The sequence below is a fragment of the Ovis canadensis genome, chromosome 2 (genome assembly GCF_042477335.2).
Source record: "Ovis canadensis isolate MfBH-ARS-UI-01 breed Bighorn chromosome 2, ARS-UI_OviCan_v2, whole genome shotgun sequence".
Classification (NCBI taxonomy): domain Eukaryota; kingdom Metazoa; phylum Chordata; class Mammalia; order Artiodactyla; family Bovidae; genus Ovis; species Ovis canadensis.
Window position 1 is genome coordinate 66,853,111 of NC_091246.1, and position 25,814 is coordinate 66,878,924.

Here is a 25,814-nt window from a genome sequence, read left to right on the forward strand (position 1 = left end):
CTGCTTATTTAACTTATATGCAGAGTACATCATGTGAAATGTCACGCTGGATGAAGCACAAGCTGGAATCAAGATTGCCAGGAGAAATATCAATAACCTCAGATATGCAGGTGATACAACCCTTATGGCAGAAAGTGAAGAGGAACTAAAAAGCCCCTTGATGAAGGTGAAAGAGGAAAGTGATAAAGCTGTCTTAAAACTCACTGTTCAGAAAACTAAGATCATGGCATCCGGTCTTCATGGCAAATAGATGAGGAAAAAATGGAAACAGTGACAGAGTTTATTTTCTTGGGCTCCAAAATCACTGTGGACAGTGACTGTAGCCATGAAATTAAAAGATGCTTGCTCCTTTGAAGAAAAGCTATGACAAACCTAGAAAGCGTATTACAGAGCAGACGTACCACTTTGCCAACAAAGGTTCATAAAGTCATAGCTATGATTTTTCCACTAGGCATCTGGATGTAAGAGTTGGACTTAATGCTGACGCTTCAATACTTTGGCCACCTGAGGCAAAGAGTCAACTCACTGGAAAAGACCCGGATGCTATGAAAGAGCAAAGACAGTAGAAGGGGACAACAGAGGATGAGATGGTTGAATAGCATTACTGATTCAATGGAGATGAGCAAACTCTGGGAGATAGCGATAGACAGGGAAGCCTGGCATGCTGCAGTCCATGGGATCACAAAGAGTCGAGCATAACTAAGCGACTGAACAACAATAAACATTATAGGAAATCAAAAAAGGAAATACTGAAAAATCATTAAACTCAATCTTTAAAGAGAGAAATCAAAAGACTTCAAGATACAAAGATAAAGCAGGTGTCAGAATAATAATAAACATAGGAAAAAATTATGAAATTGAGCTGAAAAAAAAAGAAAAAGTTTAAGAAAAATGGAATTACGGAAAAGGATAGGGTGAAACGGGTGGGACAGGCTGAATAAAGTCACAAATACAGCCACACATTTTTCCAATCTAATAGTTATTTCCATCCTGGCATTAAAAATATTATTAAACTTCCTTATTTTGTTCCACCCACTGAAAAATAATGTACTGAAGGAAATGAATTTTTGGCCCAAACTGTGGTTCCAAATCATATACATCACAGTGATTAAAACAGTAAACTCAGTAAACTTATGAACCATAATGAGTAGAAGATTACAGTTAATATCCTTCAGCTTTGTCTGTAGCTGAAGTTGATACTAGTAGCCCACTCCAAGTAAATATTCAGTGACCCAAGGACATTTCATTCTTACATATGTAAATATTTTTAGCTCATTAATATTTTATAAAACAAAACTATCTGTTGACTCAATTTTGGAAGAATGAAGGACACAGACTAAATCAACTGTAACCTGTTATGCAATAACAATAACATAGCACACAGTTGCAAAATAACAGAGACAGATAAATATTACTATGCACGATACACAAAGCAAAAATGAACAGTACCTAATTTGAGTATTTAGTGTCTCCTTTATAATTTTCCTGATACTTAATCACTATTTTACTTTAGTAACTCAGACTTACCACCCATGGCCTTTTTGCTTCAAGCATCTCAATCAAATCTAAATGTCGCTTACGTTCATAGAACCTGTCCACATCTTGTTTATATCTTTCATTCCTCTGAATCATTTTCTCTAGACATTCAGTTTTCTGTTTGCATGAGGTCTAAAATAAATATTAATTTAACAATTAGCTTAATCAAAGAAAGACAAAAGGTCAAATCTTTTTATAATGAAAAATGTATCATGCTAGCAAAATTTCACAACAGGAGTTCTTAAGAACTGTGTAAAACTAAAGTGCACACCTGACTTCTGGTCTAGGATCTACTATTTATCAATTATGGGACCATGAGGAAGCCCTGCCACATCTCTAAGCTTGGACTCTTCTTGCCTAAAGAGAAGAGAGATATCTGCCCCATTCACTTCACTGGAAGAAGGTGTTCCACTACTACAGGTGAAAGCTCAAAAGCTGTAACATGACATACAGAAAAGTGGTATTATTAGTAGTATGTTATGAATACCCATGCCTGAAGGATTTAGAAATGAGATAAAGGAAAGCTAAAATCTAGCCTTTATCCTGTGAATTAACAAACACGTAAATTGTACTCAGAACCTAGAAGAATATGTGCTTGTTTTCTTTCAGAAGTTGGTAGGTAGGTAGTATTTCAGAGGGGAGTATTAGACGATTTGATGTGCGGAAAAATAAAAGGACTAACAGGGGTATCTAAAGTAGGATTAAAATAATTACAACTTATTTTGCCATTCACTCTGAGTAAGTATAACAATAACAATAGCATTAAATCAGAACCTATCACATTATCAAGTACAGATAGTTCCAGTTTGTATGTGCTTAGTCACTTCAGTTGTGTACAACTCTCTGCAATCCCATGGACTGCAGCCCACCAGTCCCCTCTGTCCATAGGATTTTTCAGGCAAGAATACTGGGGTGGGTTGCCATGCCCTCCTCCAGGGGCTCTTTCCAACCCAGGGATCAAACCTGCACCTCCGGCACTGCAGGCAGATTCCTTACTACTGAGCCACTGGGAAGTGCCAGTTACAGTTTAAAAGAAAGCATTAGTTTACTAGATTTCTCATTACAAAAATTTACTGAATTGTAGCTGCTGAATTATGAAAAATGATTCATTAAATAAACATCTTTTAATGTGATATACTATAAAAGGACATTTAAATTTATTAAGGGTGAAGATAAAAATCAAACACTGCAACTAAATGTACAGTTCTTTTATAAAGTCTATCCTCACACAACTGAATAAAACATAAGAATGGGCTTAAAAGAGACACTAACTAAATGCTATATATATGCTGTATTACCCAAAACCCTATACAGCGCCTGAAATATCACAGGTGTTTAGAAAATACTCAATGAATAAAAGAATAACACTGAAACTTCCTGAGAGAAAAAAGTACTTTGTAATACTATTAATTGGCTCTTTAGAAATTCAATTAATAACACATATTTGATGACATGATAGTCAAAACTTTGTATCAAACCCATTCTTACTTTTTAGTAACCTAATTTAATTACTGAAAATCCTTGCTGAAAAAAAAAATCACAAATATATGAATTTACTCAATGAACTTATTATTCACTGAAAGACATTATCCAATGTCTTTCATTATCCAATGAAAGACAATAAAATGAGTTGACTATAAATTACCTCTAGTTGTTTTTCTTTCTCCCTGAAGTTTTTCAGTTCACAGTGGTATTTGTGCATTTCTGGAGGACCAATTGACTTCTCGGTAGCTTCAAGGAGTTCAATTTTACTGAGTTTAGCAAACTCTCCAACTTTATCCTAGAGCACAAAACTTAAATATCAACTAATATTATCATTTACAAATATCTTCAAAACATTTTTCACTCGATACTTGTCAAGAAGAAACTCATTCAAAAGAAAAAAAAAAAACCTTTGAGATATGAATCTTAAAATAAATCCTGTCCTTTGATATTATTCTTTACACTAATAAACTTAGGGTATAAACTACCACATTTTTGAGAACTTTAAAAAAATTTCAATGTCAGTATTTCCAGGTTGAAACTTTTATATACATTTAACACAGTTTGGAAATAAAAAATACTGCCCTGGATTGCAATGATCATTACCACATGTCAACTGGAATGAAATTATTAGAACCTTAAAAAGAAAACAAGGATGGCAATTTCAAACAACTATTAGTATTTCTGGAGACAGCTTTAAATCAGCTGATAAATGCTTTCAAATTTTAACTTTTACTTAACTTGGACACAGTAATCAAATCACCATTGTTTCTGAAGAAATAAACTAATTCAGTCACTAGAATAACATCCAAAGACAAGTCTAAAAGATATTTGACTTTAATATTTAACATGGAATATCAAGAGGTTTTATCATTTTTGAACAAACTTAAGATATAAAACAGTTCTAGAAGGCATACGCATAGATTTAAGAGTCCTGGTATATAAAGCATTTTATACAAATACACTGATTAAGAAGTTGTTTATTAACACAATTTTAAAAGCCTATAAACTGAAGCACAGAACTATTCAAGCTACTTTCTGTACTTATAAATAATACCTTTATTATTTACAAGGAAATAAATAAGGGAGATAATAACCTCACTTCCTTATTTATTAACTGAGTATTTCCAAATTACTAAAAAGTAGTAAGATTCTACTATAAGAGATGAGATATTACCTTTTACAATACAAAGAACTGTTAACTATTAAGACCACTATGCTCCTTTTAAATAGTAATAGCTCTCAAAAAGTATTTATATTCTTATATAACTTAAAGAGGAAACATTATATAGAAATGTTTCCCACTTTTACATTTAATTTTCTCATACCTGAGGTAGAAACTGGCAAAGATTGCCCACTTGAATATTTAAGGCTGCAACTTGCTCTTCTACTATTTTTTGGTTTGCAGATTTTTTGTTGATGAACCAAAGGGACTGATTTTTTGCCACATCAATCTCGCGAGTGATTACAAGATTTCCAGAAGTCCTGAACCTATTTAAAAATTAAAAATCTTTATACTCAAAATACATACATTATTTTAAAAATTAAATTTCTAAAATTCTCTTGCACCAAAGGTTTCCACATAGGATTATTATTATAATTTTTATTTAACATTATAGCCCCTCCAAAGAAGGAAAGCCTGGCATTTTATTAGTGGTAATACATAACTGACCACATATAAGTTACTTCTTTCCACATCTGCAATTTAAACCATTGAAATAAAATTAAAACACACTGATATTAACTCCCAAACATTGCCTGAGGATTCACATATCTGGAGTTATTTATCTTTTAATCATTATGCTATTCTCTAATCACATGTGCTCACTGCAATTCAAACTGGGTTGATATATTACAGCATGAAGAGCTCAACCTTGAAACGCTCTCTACTTGGAAAATGTACAAATGCAAACCAACTACTGTGTATGTATTTCCAGATATCAAGTAGAAATGCATACGGGTGGCCCATGGCTTCCTCATCTTATACTCCACCACTCTGAATTCAGAAGAAACTGTATCACATGACTATAAAAGAACACTGAACAAAAGAAAACTCATCTGAAAGAAGGGTATTTACTTTTTGCTTTTAGAAGCACTACTGTGCCACACCTCCTACCTATTCACCCATCTTCACTGAAAATCAGCAGCATGTGGCATAAATATAACTTATTGATATCCAATGGCAAAATGACAATGTAAATACTGTATATATCTAGATTATACTGTAATCAAAACACTCCAAACCGTAAGATTTTAGGATGTTAAACGAGGTATTCTAAACTTTCATTTCCAGGAGCATAACTAACAAAGTATTTTCTGATTCTCTTAATGAACAACTACTAAAAGAAACTGGTCAAGTATCTTTATAAATGTATTTATAGGTTAGCATGAAAGTAAGGAATTCTGGCCAAAATACCAGTACAGATGGGAAACCAGCAGTGGAAAAAAGAAACTGCCTTTCATTCGGAGGGCATCTGGCCAGCCAGGTAACCTGGTGTATTTATTTCTATGATCCCCTGAGAGAGGGGTGTTGAAGACAAAGCCCAGAGTTCTCTAAGGTAGAGTCTAACAGAAACCATCCCAAGGATCGGATCAAGAAGGCAGAGGAGAAGGACAAGGGGAACACCTTCTCAGACAAATACATCAAAAATACATCTACATGCAGAATTATTTACACAGAACATCTACTGAACATTGGAAGAAGACTTCAGACTTTCTAAAGGGCAAGAAAATCTTCATGTAACTAAGTAGGACAAAAGAAGAAAGGGAAAGAGAGAGAGAGGAACTGGGATGGAATCTGAGTCCCTGGGAGCAAGCTGTGAAAGAGGAAAGGTTTCTGCACATTGCGAAGTTCCCTCATTGGTGGTGAGATCAACTGGGACAAAGGGGTAGCTTTGGAGCCTCAGAGGAGAGTGCAGCAACTGCTTTGCAAGGGCAAAGTGGAAAGACACCTTCAGACAGTAGGTGCCACCTGGCAGACCCCAGCCTGAGACACTCATCTGCTGGGGCAGGTGGAGTGAGGCTTGGGCTTTGGAGGTCAGACCCCAGGAGAGGACCAGGGTTGGCTGTGTAGAGACAGTCTGAGGTGGGTAGGGTGTGGTGTGCCACTACATAGCGAGTATGGGAAGAAGCCTGGGACTGATAGAGAGGCAAGGTACCACTGTGGGTGGCACATGAAACGAGCAGCAAGACCATCAGAAAAACTTCCTTCTCTGAGTTCATGCTCTTAGGCAGCAGAGCACTGCCTACATGGGGTTCAAGGATGGGCATGGGCTACCACTGTCATCTTGGACTCCAGAGATGGGCATGGGCTGCTGTTGCTGAGGGTCCTGTGAGAGGCAGCTGCTTGTGGCCCCCACTTCCTGGGAGCATGTGTGGGCAGCACACCTGCACACTGCCCACCAATATCCAGTATACATTGAGGGAAGATATGACAAGCATCCAAACCAAAAGCAGCCCTCACACCAAAAAATATTAAAGCCACACAAGCTATGCAAGGACGCTCCCACATATTAGTAGCCCTCCGAGAGAGGAGAATGAAAAAGTTAGCTTAAAACACAACATTCAAAAAACTAAAATCATGGCATCCAGTCCCATCACTTCATGGCAAAATAGATGGGGAAACAGCAGAAACAGTGTCAGACTTTATTTTGGGGGGGCTCCAAAAGCACTGCAGATGGTGACTGCAGCCATTAAATTAAAAGACACTTACTCCTTGGAAAGAAAGTTATGACCAACCTAGACAGCATATTCAAAAGCAGAGACATTACTTTGCCAACAGAGGTCAGTCTAGTCAAGGCTATGGTTTTTCCAGTGGTCATGTATGGATGTGAGAGTTGGACTGTGAAGAAGGCTGGGCACCAAAAAATTGATGCTTTTGAACTGTGGTGTTGGAGAAGACTCTTGAGAGTCCCTTGGACTGCAAGGAAATCCAAACAGTCCATCCTAAAGGAAATCAATGAAGGAGATCAGCCCTGGGATTTCTTTGGAAGGAATGATGCTAAAGCTGAAACTCCAGTACTTTGGACACCTCATGCGAAGACTTGACTCGTTGGAAAAGACTCTGATGCTGGGAGGGATTGGGGGCAGGAGGAGAAGGGGATGACAGAGGATGAGATGGCTGGATGGCATCACGGACTCAATGGACGTGAGTCTGAGTGAACTCCGGGAGTTGGTGATGGACAGGGAGGCCTGGCATGCTGTGATTCATGGGGTCGCAAAGAGTTGGACACAACTGAACGACTGAACTGAACTGATGGCTAAAATCTTCCCAAACTTAAAAAGCGGAAACAGATATCCAGATACACGAAACACACAGGGTTCTAAACAAGATGAACCCAAACAGACCTACACCAAGATATATTATTTTTTAAAATGACAGAAGTTAAAGACAGTATTCTTAAGGCAGCAAGAGAAAAACAAAGAGTTAATGACAAGGGAACTCCCATAAGACTATCAGCTGATTTCTATATAGAAATGTTACAGCCCAGAAGGAAGTGGCAAAACATTCAAAGTCTCAAAAGGAAAACTCTGCAACCTAGAATACTCTACCCAGTTAAGATAACCATTTGGAATAGGAGTAGAGAGAAAAAATTTCTCGGACAAGCACAAACTAAAGGAATACAGCAATACTAAACCTATCCTAAAAGAAATATTGAAAGGTCTTCTCTAAATAGAAAAGAAGCAAACAGATATAGGTAGGAAGAAATCACAATTGAAAAGGAAATCACTTAAGCCAGTGTACATACAGATTAAAAAAAAAACCTATTTGTGAAAGCAATGATAAACATAATAAACAGCAAAAGGATAAACATGAAGATATAAAAAATATAAAATCATAAAATGTGTGGAAGAAGACTAAGAGAATGTAATACTTTTTTTCTAAGAATGTTTACCTATGTGACTATTAAAGCAAGCAGATATGGGAAAGGGTTAACATACTTGAAAAATAGAGCAACTACAAATTAAAAAACATACAAAAATTCACAAAAACCAAAAAGAGAACATAAGCATAAAATTTTCATCAAACCAGACAGAGGAAAAAAGAAGAAATATAGTCAACTGGAAAACAAAGTTTAAAACGGCAGTAAATACTTATGTATCAATAATTACCTTAAATGACAGTGGACTGAATATTCCAATCAAAAGACAGAGTAAAAGACAGGATAAAAGAAAAATAGAGCCTCCCACATTAGGACAAAGGACACACAGACTGAAAGTAAGGGGATGGAGAAAGTTATTTCATGCAAACAGAAACGACAAGAAGGCAGGAGTCACAATACTCATATCAAACAAAACAGACTTTAACAAAGGCCACAAAAAAAGATGAAAAAGGATACCATATGATGATAAAAGGATCAATGCAAGCAGAGGATTTTACACTCCTTAACATATATACCCCCAATATAGGAGCACCCAAATATATAAGACAAATACTAACCCGACACAAATGCAGAAACTGATAGGGACACAAGAGGAAGAGACTTTAATACCTCATTCACATCAGGGGACATATCCTCTATAAAGAAAACCAATAAGGCAATAAGATCTCATATGATGCAATAAAACAGATTTAAGTGATATTTTCAGGATACTGTATGCAAAAAAACCCAGGATACACATTCTTTTCAACTGCACATGGAACATTCTTTCAGTTCAGTTCAGTCACTCAGTCATGTCCGACTCTTTGCGACCCCGTGAACCGCAACACGCCAGGCCTTCCTGTCCATCACCAACTCCCAGAGTTTACCCAAACTCATGTCCACTGACAGAGAAGGCAATGGCAACCCACTCCAGTACTCTTGCCTGGAAATTACCATGGATGGAGGAGCCTGGTAGGCTGCAGTCCATGGGGTCACTAAGAGTTGGACACGACTGAGCGACTTCACTTTCACTTTTCACTTTCATGCACTGGAGAAGGAAATGGCAACCCACTCCAGTGTTCTTGCCTGGAGAATCCCAAGGAAGGCGGAGCCTGGTGGGCTACCGTCTATTGGGTTGCACAGCATCAGACTCAACTGAAGTGACTTACCAGCAGCAGCAGCAGCATATTCATTGAGTCAGTGATGCCATCTAACTATCTCATCTTCTGTCATCCCCTTCTCCTCCTGCCTTCAATCTTTCCCAACATCAGGGTCGTTTCAAATGAGTTAGCTCTTCGCATCAGATGGCCAAAATATTGGAGTTTCAGGTTCAACATCAGTCCTTTCAATGAACACCCAGGCCTGATCTCCTTTAGGATGGACTGGTTAGGACTAACCAAATACTAGGGCACAAAATTAACCCCAACAAATTTAAGAGTATAGAAATTATTTCAAGGATCTTCTCTAACCACAAAGGCATGAAACTAGAAATTAACCACAGGAAAAGAAATGAGAAAAAAACAATTACATGGAGACTAAACAACATGTTACTAAAAAACCAATGGATCAAAGTGAAAGTCGCCTCAGACTCTTTGCAACCCCACAGACTATTCCGTCCACGGAATTCTCCAGGCCAGAATACTGGAGTGTGTAGCCTTTCCCCTCTCCAGGGAATTTTCCCAACCCAGGGATCGAACCCAGGTCTTCCACATTGCAGGTGGATTCTTTACCAACTGAGCCACAAGGGAAGCCCAAGAATACTGCAGTGGGTAGCTTATCCCTTCTCCAGCGGATCTTCCCAACCCAAGAATTGAACCAGGGTCTCCTGCACTGCAGCCAGATTCTTTACCAACTGAGCTATGAGGGAATAAGGAAATCAAAAAAGAAACAGAAAGTAAACAAAACTGACAAGCTGTTGGCCACACTCACCTAGAAAGGATAGAGAACCCAAGCAAATAAAGAAACAAAAAAGAAGTCTCAACTGATACCCCAGAAATACAAAACACTGTAAGAGAATACTATGAACGTTTATATGCCAACAAATTCAACAGCCCAGAAAAAAGGGATAAGTTTTTAGAAACATACAGTCCACCAAAATTCAATCAAGAAGAAGCTGATAATTTGGACAATCATTGTAAGTGAAATAGAATCTGTAAATAAATTGAAGAAAAACACTCCCTACAAACAAAAGGGCAAGACCTGATGGCTTCACCGGTTAATTCTACCAAACATACAAAGAAGAACTTAAACCCATCCTTCTCAAATTCTTCCATAAGAATGAAGAGGAAGGAACACTCCCAAATACATTCCATGAAGCCACCATCACTGTGATACCAAAGCCAGACAAAGGCACCACCAAAAAAGAAAATTACAAGCCTGTATCTTTGATGAATACAGATGTAAAAATTCTCAACAAGGAATTAATAAACCAAACACAACAACACGTAAAATAAAAAATCATACACCACAAACAAGCTGGATTCATCCTAGGGTTACAAGAAGGGGCCAACATATGCAAACCAATTAATGTGATATAACGCATTAACAAAAGACAAAAACCATATTATCATCTCAATAGATGTAGAAAAAGCATCTGACAAAATTCAGTATCGATTCATGATAAAACTCTTACCAAAGCGGTATCGAGGGAACATGTGTGTTAGTTGCTCAGTCATGTCCAACTCTGCAACTCCATGGACTGTTGTCCACTAGGCTCCTCTGTCCATGGAATTCTCCAAGCAAGAATACTGGAGTGGGTTGCCATTGCCTTCTCCAGGGGGCCTTCCCGACCTCAGGATGGACCCAGGTCTACTGCACCGCAGGCAAAATCTTTACCATCTGAATCACCTGGGAAGCCCAGAGGGAACATATCTCAACATAATAAAAGCAATTTATGACAAACTCACACCCAATATAACACTCAAAGGCAAAAAACTGAAAGTCCTGTTAACATCTGAAACAAGACAAGGACGCCCACTCTTAGAAGTCCTAGCCAACAAACAAAATGAAAAACTCTACTCAGCTTATCCTTGCTTAAATGGGATACAAAAGATACTAAAAAAATGAAATAATTTTTTTAAAAACAGGAAAATATTTAAAGAGAAAGCTGCTAACTATATTCATTAATGACAAACAGATTTTAAGGCAGAAAGCCTCAAAAGATGAAGAATTCAGTACATAACAATAAAGAGTTCAATACTGTCCTATAAATATATAAAGAAAAGATGGGCAGAACAAAGGTAATTAATAAATCTACATAAAGAAAGGGATAGTGTAATACATTTTTCTCAGTAATAGTCAAAATAACTAGTAATCTTGCACTAATGGACAAATAAACAGTGCACACACAACAGCAGAATACTCATTCTTTCAACCAAACAGGTTAACAATCACAAGAGCTCAGTATGTAAGCCTCAACAAATTTCAAAGGATTGGGAACATAAACATCACCTTATTTATTTTTTACCACACTACTATCAAGGTGATGATCTATACTAAAATATAATAGGAAGATCACTACATTAGAATTTGAAACAGCTCTTAATTTGAGCTCAAAAACAAAATGAAGAAAACATTCACAACTGAAAAGTAGAAAAATACTGCACCAAAATTTGGGAGATGGAACTAAAGCAGTACTGATAGGCAGGTTTTTACCCTTCACTATTTACATTAGGGAAAAAACAAGACTGAAAAATGAGTACAATATCTATTTCAGGAAATGAGAAGAACAAAAGAAACCAAAAGTTTAAAGAAGAATTAGTAAAGGGAAGAGTAAACATGAATGAAATACAAAACCATGACATAAGACAGAAACAACAATGCAAAAAGTTAAACTCATTTAAAAAGAGATGAATAAAACTGACAAATCAATTTTTTCCAAATCATGAAAAAAAATGAATGAAAGAGGGGAATACAACTACAGGAGATACTTAAACAATATATTTTATATATGAGAAGACATAATACAAATATAATAAAGTTACATAAGAACATATTATTTAGCCAAATAAAATTAGAAGCTAAGATGAAAATATTTTTTAGAAAACTATAAATTACCATGATGACTCAAGAATAGAAAAACTAAATAATTCATTACCATTAATTAAATCAATAGGCCCAGATGATTTTATCAGTAACTTTAATCAAATATCCAATCAACTAATATTTCACAAGCAAAATACAGATGTTAGAGAAGCAAGTCAACCAATGCAAAAACTATGACTGTTGAATTTATTCTAAGAATGCAAAATAGAGTGAACATTAGGAAATTAACTGAATTTAAACAATATGATTTTAAATTAAATAATTTAAATTAAGTTAAAATAATATGATCAATTCAATACATGCTGATAAAATTCACTTGCTAGTTATAATTAAAAGAACATGAAATCAGGAACAACAAGGAATACCTCTAAACAAGTAAATCATATCTTTCAAAGTCCTACAACAAGTATCTCATTTCACTCCAGCCTCACTATCATTTTTCTGTTCCTCAGCAACAACAAATTTAATTTTGCCAGAGATCCTCAGCACAAACTATTCCATCTGCCTGGAATACTCTACTCCCAGTTATTATGGTTCTCATTCAGTTCTCACTTCCCAACAGGCCTTTCCTGAACATACAATAGGAATAAATAAAACACCACTTCCCCCAAACCCTACAATGAACTAAATCTGATGAAAGTTCTTTGTCTTTATTTTGCTCCACCTGTCAGAAGTACTGGACAGGTCAACAGCATCGGACTCCTCCTTGAGTGCTTTCCAGGTACTGCATTCTTCTCACTCACTAGCATTCTTCCCAGTTTCCTTTCCCCATGCTCAGCCTCTAAATGCAGCAGTACAACAGAATCTACTTCTTACAGACTTCCTTCCTACATCTGCATCTTCTCCCTTGGAGATTTCAACCACCCTACCAACAACTCCCTATGGCCCTTTGGCCCAGACTTCTCCTCTAATAAGAAGGGGGCGGGGGGGAACTAACTGCCCATTCCACAGTTCAATTTACGTAAAATGAAGACACAAAACTGAATGAGATTTAGCTCATCACAGGCCTTGGCAACATTTTTGCCTGAATGTCTATATAAGCATTTCAAACTTTACTCTGTATTTTACTGACCCTTAAAAGCATCTATTTTTGTTGCTGTTCTTTTCCATCTTAAGAGTTCTGAAACTAGGTTGCATATTTCAAACTGTTTCATAGTTTAACTGGAAGTTGCATTTTACAATGGTGGCATCTTAATTCGATGAAATATGGTTTACTTCAAAATGACCTTCCTGATCTTACCCTAAAACCTCCAGATGCAGGTTTCGTTACCTCAGTTAAGAGAAACTCCACTCTCAAGGATGCCAGATACCCTATATTGGTATACTTCCTCTTCAATGCCCCTCTCTCTTTCATATTCTATATTCAATTTGTGAGCAAATTTTAGACTATTTTACTTTCTCTTAGAATTATTACATTAGAAGCTTCATTGATTTCCTTGCTTTTGCCTGTTTTCTTACAGTCTATTTTTCACAGAGCAACCTAAATGATCTGATTAAAATTTAAGCTATTAAATTATGTCACCTCTCTGCTCAAATTCTGATGGCTTCACAGCTTATTCAAAACAATTCCTTACATTAGTCTACAAAGCCTAATGAGCTGGCTCCCTTATATTTTCAGAACTTATCTTTTACTCCTCCTATTTAACAAAATCCAGTGACACTATGTACCACTTCAGGGTCTTAGCATTTACAGATTCCTCTACCTGAAATGCAGTACTTGGGTGCCATCTCAAAAATGACACAATGATCTCTGTTCGTTTACAAGGCAAACCATTCAACATCACAGTACCAAGTCTATGTCCCAGCCACTAATGCCAAAAAAGCTGAATGGTTCTAGGAAGACATACGAGACCTTCTAGTAGTAACACTAAAAGAAAACAAAGGTCCTTTTCATCATAGGGGTCTGGAATGCAAAAGTAGGAAGTCAAGAGACAACTGGAGTAAATGTATGGCAAAAACCACTACAATGTTTTAAAGTATTTAGCCTCCAATTAAAATAAATAAATTAATTTTTTAAAAAAGAGAGAGAGATACCTGGAGTAACAGGCAAGATTGGCATTAAGACTACAAAATGAAGCAGGGCAAAGGCTAACAGAGATTTGCCAAGAGAATGCACTGGTCATAGCAAACATCTCCTTCCAACGACACAAGAGATGACGCTACATGTGGACATCATCAGATGGTAAATACTGAAATCAGACTAATTATACTCTTTGCAACCAAAGATGGAGAAATTCTATACAGTCAGCAAAAACAAGACTGGGAGCTTGACTGTGGCTCAATTCATGAGCTCCTTATTGCAAAATTCAGACTTAAATTGAAGAAAGTAGGGAAAACGACTAGGCTATTCAGGTACAACTGACATCAAATCCCTTATGATTATACAGTGGAGGTGATGAATGGATTTGTGGGACTAGATCTGACAGACAAAGTGCCTGAAGAGCTACAGACATATATTCGTAATATTATACAGGAGGTAGTGACCAAAACCATCCCCAAGAAAAAGAAATGAAAAAGGCAAAATGGTTGTCTGAGGAGGGCTTACAAATAGCTGAGAAAAGAAGAAAAGCAAAAAGTAAAGGAGAAAAGGAAAGATATACCCATCTGAATGCAGAGTTCCAAAGAATAGCAGAGAGATAAGAAAGCCTTCCTTAGTGATCAAAGCAAAGAAATAAAAGATAACAATAGAAGGGGAAAGACCAGAGATCTCTTCAAGAAAATTACAGATACACCAAGGCAACATTTCATGCAAAGATGAGCACAATAAAGGACCGAAATGGTATAGATCTAACAGAAGCAGAAGATATTAAGAAGAGGTGACAAGAAAACACAGAAGAACTAAAGGTCTCAATGACACAGATAACCATGACAGTGTGATCACTCGTGTAGACAGAGCCAGACATACTGGAGTGTGAAGTCAAGTGGGCCTTTGGAAGCATTACTAAGAAAAGGCTAGTAAAGTCATGGAATTCCAGCTGAGCTATTCAAATTCTAAAAGATGATGCTGTTGAAGTGCTACACTCAATATACCATCAAATTTGGAAAACTCAGCAGTGGCCCCAGGACTGGAAAAGGTCAGTTTTCATTCCAATCCCAATGAAGGGCAATTCCAAAGAATGTTCAAACTACCATACAGCTGCACTCATTTCATATGATAGTAGGGTAATGCTCAAAATCCTTCAAGCTAGGCTTCAACAGTATGTAAACCAAGAACTTTCAGATGTAAAACCTGGATTTAGAAAAGGCAGAAGAAAAAGAGATCAATTGCTAATATCTGCTAGATCATACAAAAAACAAGGGAATTCCAGAAAAACATCTACTTCTGCTTCATTGACTACACTACAGCCTTTGACTGTGTGGATCACAACAAACTGGAAAATTCTTAAAGAGATGGGAATACCAGACCACCTTACCTGCCTCCTGAGAAATCTGTATGCCGGTCAAGAAGCAATAGTCAGAACTGGATATGGAACAATGGACTGGTTGTTCAAAACTGGGAAAGGAGTAGGTTAAGGCTGTATATTCTCACCTTGCTTATTTAACTTACATACAGAGTATATCAAGCAAAATGCCGGGCTGGATGAAGCACAAGCTGGAATTAAGAAGGCCGGGAGAAATATCAATAACCTCAGATATGCAGATAACACCACCCTTATGGCAGAAAGCAAGGAGGAACTAAAGAGCCTCTTGATGAAAGTGAAAGAGGACAGTGAAAAAGCTGTCTTAAAACTCAACATTCAAAAAACTAAGATCACCGCATCCAGTCCATTACTTCATGGCAAACAGATAGGGAAACAATGGAAACAGTGACAGACTTTATTTTCTTGGGCTAAAAAAAAAAAATCACTGCAAATGGTGACTGCAGCCATGAAACTAAAAGATGCTTGCTCCTTGGAAGAAAAGCTATGGCCAACCTAGACAGTATTAAAAAGCAGAGACATCACTTTGCCGACAAAGATACACAGAGTCAAAACTATGGTTTTTCTGGTAGTCATGTATGGATATGAGAGCTAGACAATAAAGAAGGCTGATTGCTAAAGAATTGATGCTATGGTCTGTGGTGTTGGAGAAGACTCTTGAGAGTCTCTTGGACAGCAAGGAGATCCAACCAGTCCATCCTAAAGGAAATCAGTCCTGAATATTCACTGGAAGGACTGATCCTGAAGCTGAAGCTCCAATACTTTGGCCACCAGATGTGAAGAGCCAACTCATTACAAAAGACCCTGATGCTGGGAAAAACTGAAGTCAGGAAGAGAAGGGGATGACAGAGGACGAGATGTTTGGATGGCATCACTGACTTAATGGACATAAGTTTGAGCAAGCTCCAGGAGATGGTGAAGGACAGGGAAGCCTGGTGTGCTGCAGTCCACAGGATGCAAACAGTTAGACATGACTGACGACTGAACAACAACAATAATATATTCCAGGATGGCAGAATGCTGTTCCCCCCAAATAAGAATGCTGTATCCCTCAATGTACTAAAACATATTTGAAAAATGACTGCATAAATGCATTTCAGAGACCATTTATTCTACCCACCATTCCCTTCAATGAATATATGATCAGTTATTGCCTCCATTCAACAGCAGTGACAGTTCTGATGACTGATAGCAGCCATTTTGGGCTTGGTATTCTCAAAGCCACAAGGACCCTAACTGAACAAAAGAGCACAACATAATCATGTTGAGTATGGGGAAAGGAAATCTTCCCTTGTGTTAGACCTGGTAACAGAACTCTGGTTAACAGTCACTGGTTAGATTATTAGAGCAAGTAGCTACTGAACACCAGAATAGTTAACCTCTTTAGATAACAAGAAGACAGCAGGGCTTTGATGACTCAGAGTAAAAAGTCAGGAGTGCTTAAGACCTACAGCCCTCCTTAATGGACTTCTGAAACTTAAATGTTAATATTCCCTCTGTGTTTTATAAACATACTTGGTTTAGTATACTTTTACAGTTTCGGTATCTAGGAAACCATCATGATCAGTGCTAACCTAGCAGTATCTTTGCAATTACAGTCATATCTCAGATGCATTGCAGGTTTGGTTCCAAACACTGCAATAAAGTAAACATTTCAATAAAGTATACTGTATCAGTTTTTTGGTTTCCCCTTACAAATGAAAGTTATGTTTATACTATACTGTAGTCTACTAAGTGTGCAAAAGCATTATGTCTAAAAAAAATAACCTACCTTAGTGAAAATACTTTATTTCTAAAAAACGCTAACCATCATTTGACAATGCAGGGTTGCCTCAAAACTTTAATTTGTATAAACACATCTGTAAAGCACAATGAAACAAGGTATGCTTGTGTTTTTTAAACTGAGATATAATTCACAAATCATAGAATCCACTATTTTAATGTGTACAATTAATGTTCTTTTTTTTTAAAGATGATAAAATTTACTATTTTAGCCATTTTTAGGTGTCAGTTAAGGGTGTGTATCAACAGGGGTTAAGTACATTCACAAAGTTATACAACCATCACCATCATCTAATTTCTGAATATTTTTATCACTCAAAAGAAAAGCCCATACCTATTAAAACCAGTCACTCCTCATTCTTTCCTCCGCTCAAACCCCAGCAACCACTAATCTATTTTCTGTCTCATGAATTTACTTATCCTGGACATTTCATAGAAATGGAATCATGCAATATGCAATCTTTTGTGTCTAGTTTCTTCACCAAGCATAATCCTTGCAAGGTTTACCCATGTTACAGGATCTATCAGTACTTCAGTCCTTTGTATGGCTCAATAATGTGTTATGGTATGGATATATCATAATTTGTTTAGCCATTTTTCAGGCAATGGACATCTGAGTTATTCATAATTTTCATCATTATAATTAGGAAAAAGCTACATTATGCCAGTGAGCAATCATTTTCTAGAACAGTGACTGAACCAAAGAATACTTGTTATTTAAAATTTAACAGATACTGCAGAATAGGATATAGTGCCTATACTCCCATGATAGTGCATGACAGGATTCTCTTTTCTGTAACTTCATATGATTGAACTTTATTTTAAATTTTTCTGAGAGGAAAACAATCTTCATCTTGATTTCCTTTGTAACTAGTAAGATGTAGTCTTTTTTTAAAAATACTTGTCATTTATATTACTTTGTTTAAACTTCTTTGCTTATTTCCTATTAAGTTGTATATAATTTTTACTGACTTAATGAGACACTAAAATCTTAAGTCATTTTAAGACATGTACATATGATCTGTGCTGAAAATGTTTCCTCCCACCGATCACTCATTTTTAACTATGGTGCCATTATTTTGGGCTGAATTTTTATGGAGCCTAAATTTCCTATCTTTTTTTCTTTTCCAGGCAAGGTTTTACAGAGCTCTTGCTACAGCATGAAGGAGTGAAAACATGAGTCTGGTACCCATGCTCACTCCAAAAGAGGAGCTGTTTGGGTCCAGGTAACAACAGGGGCTAATGTGGGTTGGGCAGGCGGTATAGCTTAGACAATCTGCTCGCCACCCTGCCCACCACCTTGGTGGTGCTGTGTGCAAGAATCACACACAGTGCCCTGCTTTTGCTACTGGTACTTCTGTTGATTTATGGCTTTTTCTGTATCTTACTGTTCATGATTGTACCAACTTCCATGTGTGCAATTATTTTCAGTCCCTTACAGTTTCTCTGTATTCTGTTGCTTCAGGGGATATCTGTCCATGTTCAAGTATTCTGAGAAACAGTCCCAGGTCCCAGGCTATCTTAAGTGAAGACCAGCTATCCTCAGCCTACCTTTCCACATGGTTGGGCAGAGGCCAAGCAGTTCCAGGCATCAAAACAGCCTTCTCTTCCTTCGAGTTCCTTCCATCTTCCTTTATATGGTTATTGGCTATCCTGTTTTACTGAGTAAGGTCTTTCCCTCTACTGAGATTTAAAAAATATTCTACACCATTTTTCTGTTCTTTTTAAACCTACATATTTTTTCACTCAGTCTAAAGACTTTTAAAATCAAGATTTTACTTATGTACAGGACTACCTGATAAAGTTATAAATTTATCTGTTTTAAACAACTAACAGCCAATTATTTCAACTCAGTTTGAGTAATTTATTTGCTAAGCCATGTCCAACAGACTCTTTGCGAACCCACAGACTGCAGCCTGCCAGGCTCCTCTGTCCATGGAATTTTCCAGGCAAGAATACTGGAGTGGTTTGCCATTTCCTTCCTCAGGGGATCTTCCTAACTGAAGAATTGAACCCACATCTCTTTCATCTCCTGCCCTAGCAGGCGGATTCTTTACTACTCTGCCACTTGGGAAAGGAACCTGAAATGTTAGGTCCAGATATTAAGGTAAATTAGAAGTGGTCAAACAGGAGATGGCAAGAGTGAACATCAACATTTTAGGAATCAGTGAACTAAAGTGGACTGGAATGGGTGAATTTAACTGACATGACCATTATATCTAGTACTGTGCATAAGAATCCCTTAGAATACATGGAGGAGCCATCGTAGTCAACAAGAGTCCAAAATGCAGTACTTGGATGTGATCTCAAAAACGGCAGAATGAGCTCTGTTCATTTCCAAGGCAAACCATTCAATATAGTAATCCAAGTTTATGCCCCAACTAGTAATGCTGAAGAAGCTGAAGTTGAATGGTTCTATGAAGACCTACAAGACCTTCTAGAACTAACACTCAAAAAAGATTCCTTTTCATTTTAGGGGACTGGAATGCAAGGAGCCTGGTAGGCTGCAGTCCATGGGATCGTGAAGAGTCGGACACGACTGAGTGACTTCACTTTCACTTCTCACTTTCATGCATTGGAGAAGGAACTGGCAACCCACTCCAGTGTTCTTGCCTGGAGAATCCCAAGGATGAGGGAGCCTGGTGGGCTGCTGTCCATGGGGTTGCACAGAGTTGGACACGAATGAAGCGACTTAGCAGCAGCAGCAAGACGTACCTGGAGTAACAGGCAAATTCAGTCTTGCAGTACAAAATGTAGCAAGGCAAAGGCAACAGTTTTGTCAAGAGAATGCACTGGTCACAGAAAATGCCCTCTTCCAACAGCACAAGAGAAGACTCTACACACAGACATCACCAGATACCAAAATCAGACTGCTTATATTCTTTGCAGCCAAAATTGGAGAAGCACTGTACAGTCAGCAAAAATAAGACTGGGAGCTGATTGTGGCTCAGATCATGAACTCCTTATTGCCAAATTCAGACCTAAATTGAAGAAAGTAGGGAAAACCACTACACCATTCAGGTTATGACCTAAATGAAATCCCTTACGATTATACAGTGGAAGCAACAAGTAATTTCAAGATTAGATCTGATAGACAAAAGGCCTGAAGAACTATGGATGGAGGTTTGTGACATTGTACAGGAGGCAGTGATCAAGACCATCCCAAAGAAAAAGAAATGCAAAAAGGCAAAATGGTTGTCTGAGGAGGCTGAGAAAAGAAGAGATGCTAAAGGCAAAGGAGAAAAGGAAAGAAAATTCCATTTGAATGCAGAGTTCCAAAGAACAGCATGGAGAGATAAGAAAGCCTTCCTCAGTGAGCAATGGAAAGAAACAGAGAAAAAAACAAAATAGGAAAACTAGAGATCTCTTCAAGAAAATTGGAGATACCAAGGGAACATTTCATGCAAAGAGGGGCACAATAAAGGACAGAAATGGTATGGACCTAACAGAAGCAGAAGATATTTAGAAGAGGTGGCAAGAAAACTCGGAAGAACTGTACAAAAATACTCTTTATGACCCAGATAACCATGATGGTGTGATCACAAACCTAGAGCCACACATCCTGGAATGCGAAGTCAAGTGGGCCCCTTAGAAAGCATCACTACGAACAAAACTATCGGAGGAGATGGAATTCCACTTGAACTATTTCAAATCCTAAAAGATGGTTCTGTTTATTAAAAGTACTATATTCAACCTGCCAGCAAATTTGGAAAACTAAGCAGAGGCCACAGGACTGCAAAAGGTCAGTTTTCATTCCAATCCCAAAGAAAGGCAATGCCAAAGAACGTTCAAACTACTGCACAATTGTACTCATCTCACATACTAACAAAGTAATGCTCAAAATTCTCCAAGCCAGGCTTCAACAACACGTGAATCGTGAACTTGCAGATGTTCCAGCTGGATTTAGAAAAGGCAGAGGAACCAGAGATCAAATTGCCAACATCCACTGGATCATCAAAAAAGTAAGAGAATTCCAGAACATCTACTTCTGCTTTATTGATTACGCCAAAGTCTTTGACTGCGTAGATCACAACAAATTGCGGAAAATTCTTGACTAGATGGGAATACTAAACCACCTTACCTGCCTCCTGAGAAATCTGTATGCAGGTCAAGAACCAACAGTTAGGGAGGTGGGAGGGGGGTTCATGTTTGGGAATGCATGTAAGAATTAAAGATTTTAAAATTTAAAAAAAAAAAAAAAAGAATAAAAAAAAAAAAAAAAGAACCAACAGTTAAAACCAGACATGAAACAATAGACTTGGTTCAAAATTGGGAAAGGAGTACATCAAGGCTCTATATTGTCACACTGCTGATTTAACTTACATGCAGAGTTTATCATGTGAAATGCCAGGCTGGATGAAGCACAAGCTGGAATTAAGATTTCCAGAAGTATCAATAACCTCAAATACGTGGATGACACTTACGGCAGAAAGCGAAGAACTAAAAAGCCTCTTGATGAAAGTGAAAAAGGAGAGTGAAAAAGCTGTCTTAAAACTCAGCATTCAAAAGACTAAGATCATGGCATCTGGTCCCATCACTTCACGCCAAATAGATGAGGAAACAATGGAAACAGTGACATACTTTATTTTATTGGGCTCCAAAATCACTGCAGATGGTAACTGCAGCCATGAAATTAAAAGATGCTTACTCCTTGGAAGAAAAGCTATGACCAACCTAGACAGCATATTAAAAAGCAGAGACATACTTTGATGACAAAGGTCCATCTAGTCAAAGCTATGGTTTTTCCAGTAGTCATGTATGGATGTGAGAGCCGGACAACAAAAAAGGCTGAGTGCCAAAGAATTGATGCATTTGAACTGTGGTGCTGGAGGAGACTCCTGAGAGTCCCCTGGACTGCAAGGAGATCCAACCAGTGAATCCTAAAGGGAATCAGTCCTGAATATTCATTGGAAGGACGATGCTGAAGCTGAAACTCCAATCCTTTGACCACCTGATGTGAAGAAGTGACTCACTGGAAAAGACCCTGATGCTGGGGAAGATTGAAGGCAGGAAGAGAAGGGGATGACAGAGGATGAGATGGTTGGATGGCATCACCAACTCAACTAACGTGAGTTGAGCAAGCTCCAGGAGTTGCTGATGGACAGAGAAGCCTGGTGTACTGTGTTCCATGGGGTTGCAAGAGTCAGACGTGACTGAGCAACTGAACTTAACTAAAACCTGGGAGAGTGAAAGTCACTCAGTTGTGTCCTACTCTTTGTGACCCCATGGAGTATACAGTCTATAGAATTCTCCAGGCCAGGATACTGGAATAGGGAGCCATTCCCTTCTCCAGGGGATCTTCCCAACCCAAGGGTCGAACCCAGGTCTCCTGCACTGCAGGTGGATTCTTTACCAGCTGAGCCACCAAGGAAGCCTGCATAAATTTATACCCCATGCTTATATAGCCACCTTTATATACCTTTACGTAGCCACCTTACATACCACCTCTCATAAACTCTTATGTGCATTTAGAACTGTTATTATTTTCTTCATTCTGTTCCTCTAATTTTTCTGTACTAATACCATACTATTAACAGCGTTATTAACTTGACAGCTACATGTAAAAAAAATGAAATCAGAACATTCTCTAACACCACTCACAAAAATAAACTTAAAATGGATTAAAGACCTGAATGTAAGGCTGAATACTATAAAATAAAACTCTTAGAGGAAAGGAAAACATAGGCAGAACACCCTTTGACATAAACCACACCATTATCTTTTTGAACTGATCTACAGTAATAAAAATAAACAAATGGGACCTACTTAACTTGAAGGCTTTTGCACAGCAAAGGAAACTATAAACAAGACGAAAAGACAATCCTCAGAATGAGAGAAACTATTTGCAAATGAAGCAGCTGACAAGTGATTAACTTCCAAAATATACAAACGTTCACGCAGCTCAATATAAAAAACAAACAACCCAATCAAACAGGCAGAAGACTTAGACATTTCTCTAAAGAAGGCATATAGGTGATCTCAACAAACACATTTGAAAAGATGCTCAACATCACTTATTATTACAGAAATGCAAATCAAAACTATAATGAGGTATCATTTCACACTAAAAAACTCTACAAACAATAAATGCTAGAGAGGTGTGGAGAAAAGGAAACACTCCTATACTGTTGGTGGGAATGAAAACTGGTACAGCCACTACAAAAAACAGTATGGAGATTCCCTAAGAAACTAAACACAGAATTACCACATGATTTACACTATTTAAAAGAGCCAAGAAATGGAAGCAACCTAAACGTCCATCAACGGAGAAATGGATAAAGAAGGTTTGATACATCTACACAATGGAATATTACTCAGCCATTAAAAAGAATGAAATAATGTCATCTGCAGCAACATGAATGGACCTAGAAATGATCATACTAAGTGAAGTAACTCAGAGAAAAATAAATACCATATGGTAACACATATGTGTGGAATCTTAAAAAAAAAAAAAAAAAAGTGATACAAACGAACTTATTCGCAAAACAGAAACAGACTCAGATTTCCAAAGCAGATTTGTGGTCACCAGGTGAGGGCATGTGGGGGAAAGGGACAAACTAGGAGTTTAGGGTTAACATACACACACTACTATATATAAAATAGATGATCAACAGAGACCTCCTATCTGCACAGGAAACTCTACTCAATATTCTGCAATAACCTATACAGGAAAAGAATCTGAAAATGAATAGATATATGTGTAACTGAATCACTTAGCTGTACAGTGATGGAACTAACCCAACACTGTAAATCAACTATACTCCTATGTAAAATAAAAATTAAATTTAAAAAAAGCTTTACTGTTCAGTTTAACATCTGTTACACAAATGTCTTATTCACGATTGTGCTTTTTCAAAACCTCTCAGGTTTCTGGCACATTTATTCTTCCAGATGAACTTTATAATCAACTTATAAACTGTTGAGACGCTCACTGGAATTTTATCAGATTTATGCATTAGTGTGGAAATGACTGACATGCTGATGATAATTGCAATTTTATATTTTTAGAACATAATAAGCGTCCCCATTTATTCAGGCCTTAGTTTTATATCCTTCAGTAAAATACCATTATATTTTAATAAGTTGAACATAATCTCTTAACTGTTTCCTTCTATGTGGGCCTCTTTCTCATCTCTACATAAGTTTTAAAAATTTCCAACAATTTTTGAACAAAAAGACCATTTCTTTATATCCCATAAAATGACAGGGCTATTAGGTATTTTTTAAGAGCTATTTCAGCTATGAAAATTCAATAACTCTCTATAAACATTCCAAAAATGATCCAAAAATCATCTAAAGAATGCACATATTGTACATGTTTTTTACGTATAAAAAACAAAGTATATACATGAAGGATATACTGCTTTCATCTTGGAGAGGAACTCTCATCCATCAGAAATTGCTGCCAAGAGCGGTAGACTTGGAATATCTAGTTAAGGGAAGAGAATACTATAATGAATTATTGATTTCTGCCATAAGGGAGGGAACAGAAAATGGTGATATAAATGCCAAGTTTTTGCCATATATGAAATTGACCAAACTACTAACAAAGATTGTTTCTAGAAGTGGAATTGTCAAGAGGGCCTTCATTTTCATCTTTTACAACCCTAGATTAAGTGTTTTTTTTTTTTCTAACAATCAAGTATTTTGCTTTCAAAAATCAGAAAAAAAAAAAATTTCCCTGCTGGTCCAGTGGTTAAAAATTTGCCTTCCAATGCAGGGGATGCAGGTTTGATCCCTGGTCAGGGGACTAAGAACCCATATGTTGCAGAGCAACTAAGCCAGTGCACAACTAGGGAGCTGAAGCCACAAATAGAGAGACTGTGTATCACAGTTACTGAGTCTGCATGCTCTAGAGACTGCATGCCACAACTAGAAAGAAGCCTGCACGCCTTAACAATGATCCTGTGCATGCGATTGAGATGCAGCCAAATAAATAAATATTTCTGAAAGATTAAAAAAACGCTTAAGTTTGTAAAAATACTGCAACTTCTTAATGAATAATGAATATTTAATAGTGGTATGGAGATCATACCACTAGGGTATGGTGGTATGAAATAATACTCCCATATCTCCCATAAATTTTATCATTTCATTATCTCCCATAAATTTCTAATTTCTTATGAATTTTTCCAGAAAAAAGTCCTTACAATTCAGGTTTTAAAAGCTGCATTAAAGAAAAAAGAAACTTTTCTGGATGAAGTATTCCTTAAATATTATTTCTAATATTAATGTCATAATATAGTATTATACCACTGATGCTGAAGAAGCTGAAGTTGAACAATTCTATTAAGACCTCTAAGACTTTCTAGAACTAACCAAAAAAAGATGCCCTTTTCATCGTAGGGTACTAGAATGCAAGAGTAGGAAGTCAAGAGATACCTAGAGTAACAGGGAAGTCTGGCCCTGGAGTACAAAATGAAGCAGGGCAAAGGCTAACAGAGTTTTCTCAAGAGAACACACTGGACATAGAAAACAACCTCTTACAACACCACAAGAGATGACCCTACACACACACATCACCAAATGGTCAATACTGAAATATGACTGATTATATTCTTTGCAGTCAAAGATGGTGAAACTCTATATAGTCAGCAAAACCAAGACGTGGAGCTGTGGCTCAGATAATCACCTCCTCATGCAAAACTCAGGCTTAACTTGAAGAAAGTAGGGAAAACCACTAGGCCAT

At 37.2% G+C, this 25,814-nt stretch overlaps 1 protein-coding gene across 6 annotated transcripts in view; it reads right to left on the minus strand.

Moving 5' to 3' along the window:
* Positions 1-25,814, minus strand: part of SMC5 (structural maintenance of chromosomes 5) — a 104,871-nt gene that overhangs the window by 57,506 nt on the left and 21,551 nt on the right. For 4 of the 6 annotated variants that reach the window (XM_069574099.1, XM_069574098.1, XM_069574097.1 and 1 more), the window contains exons 4-6: positions 4,347-4,509; positions 3,182-3,316; positions 1,528-1,668 (exon numbers count right to left, since the gene is read on the minus strand). In XM_069574099.1, the coding sequence (XP_069430200.1) occupies positions 1,528-1,668; positions 3,182-3,316; positions 4,347-4,509 (439 nt within the window). Of the gene's footprint in view, positions 1-1,527; positions 1,669-3,181; positions 3,317-4,346; positions 4,510-10,512; positions 10,672-18,676; positions 19,465-25,814 lie in introns of those variants that run through there. The other 2 variants (XM_069574100.1, XM_069574101.1) reach the window with 2 other exon arrangements.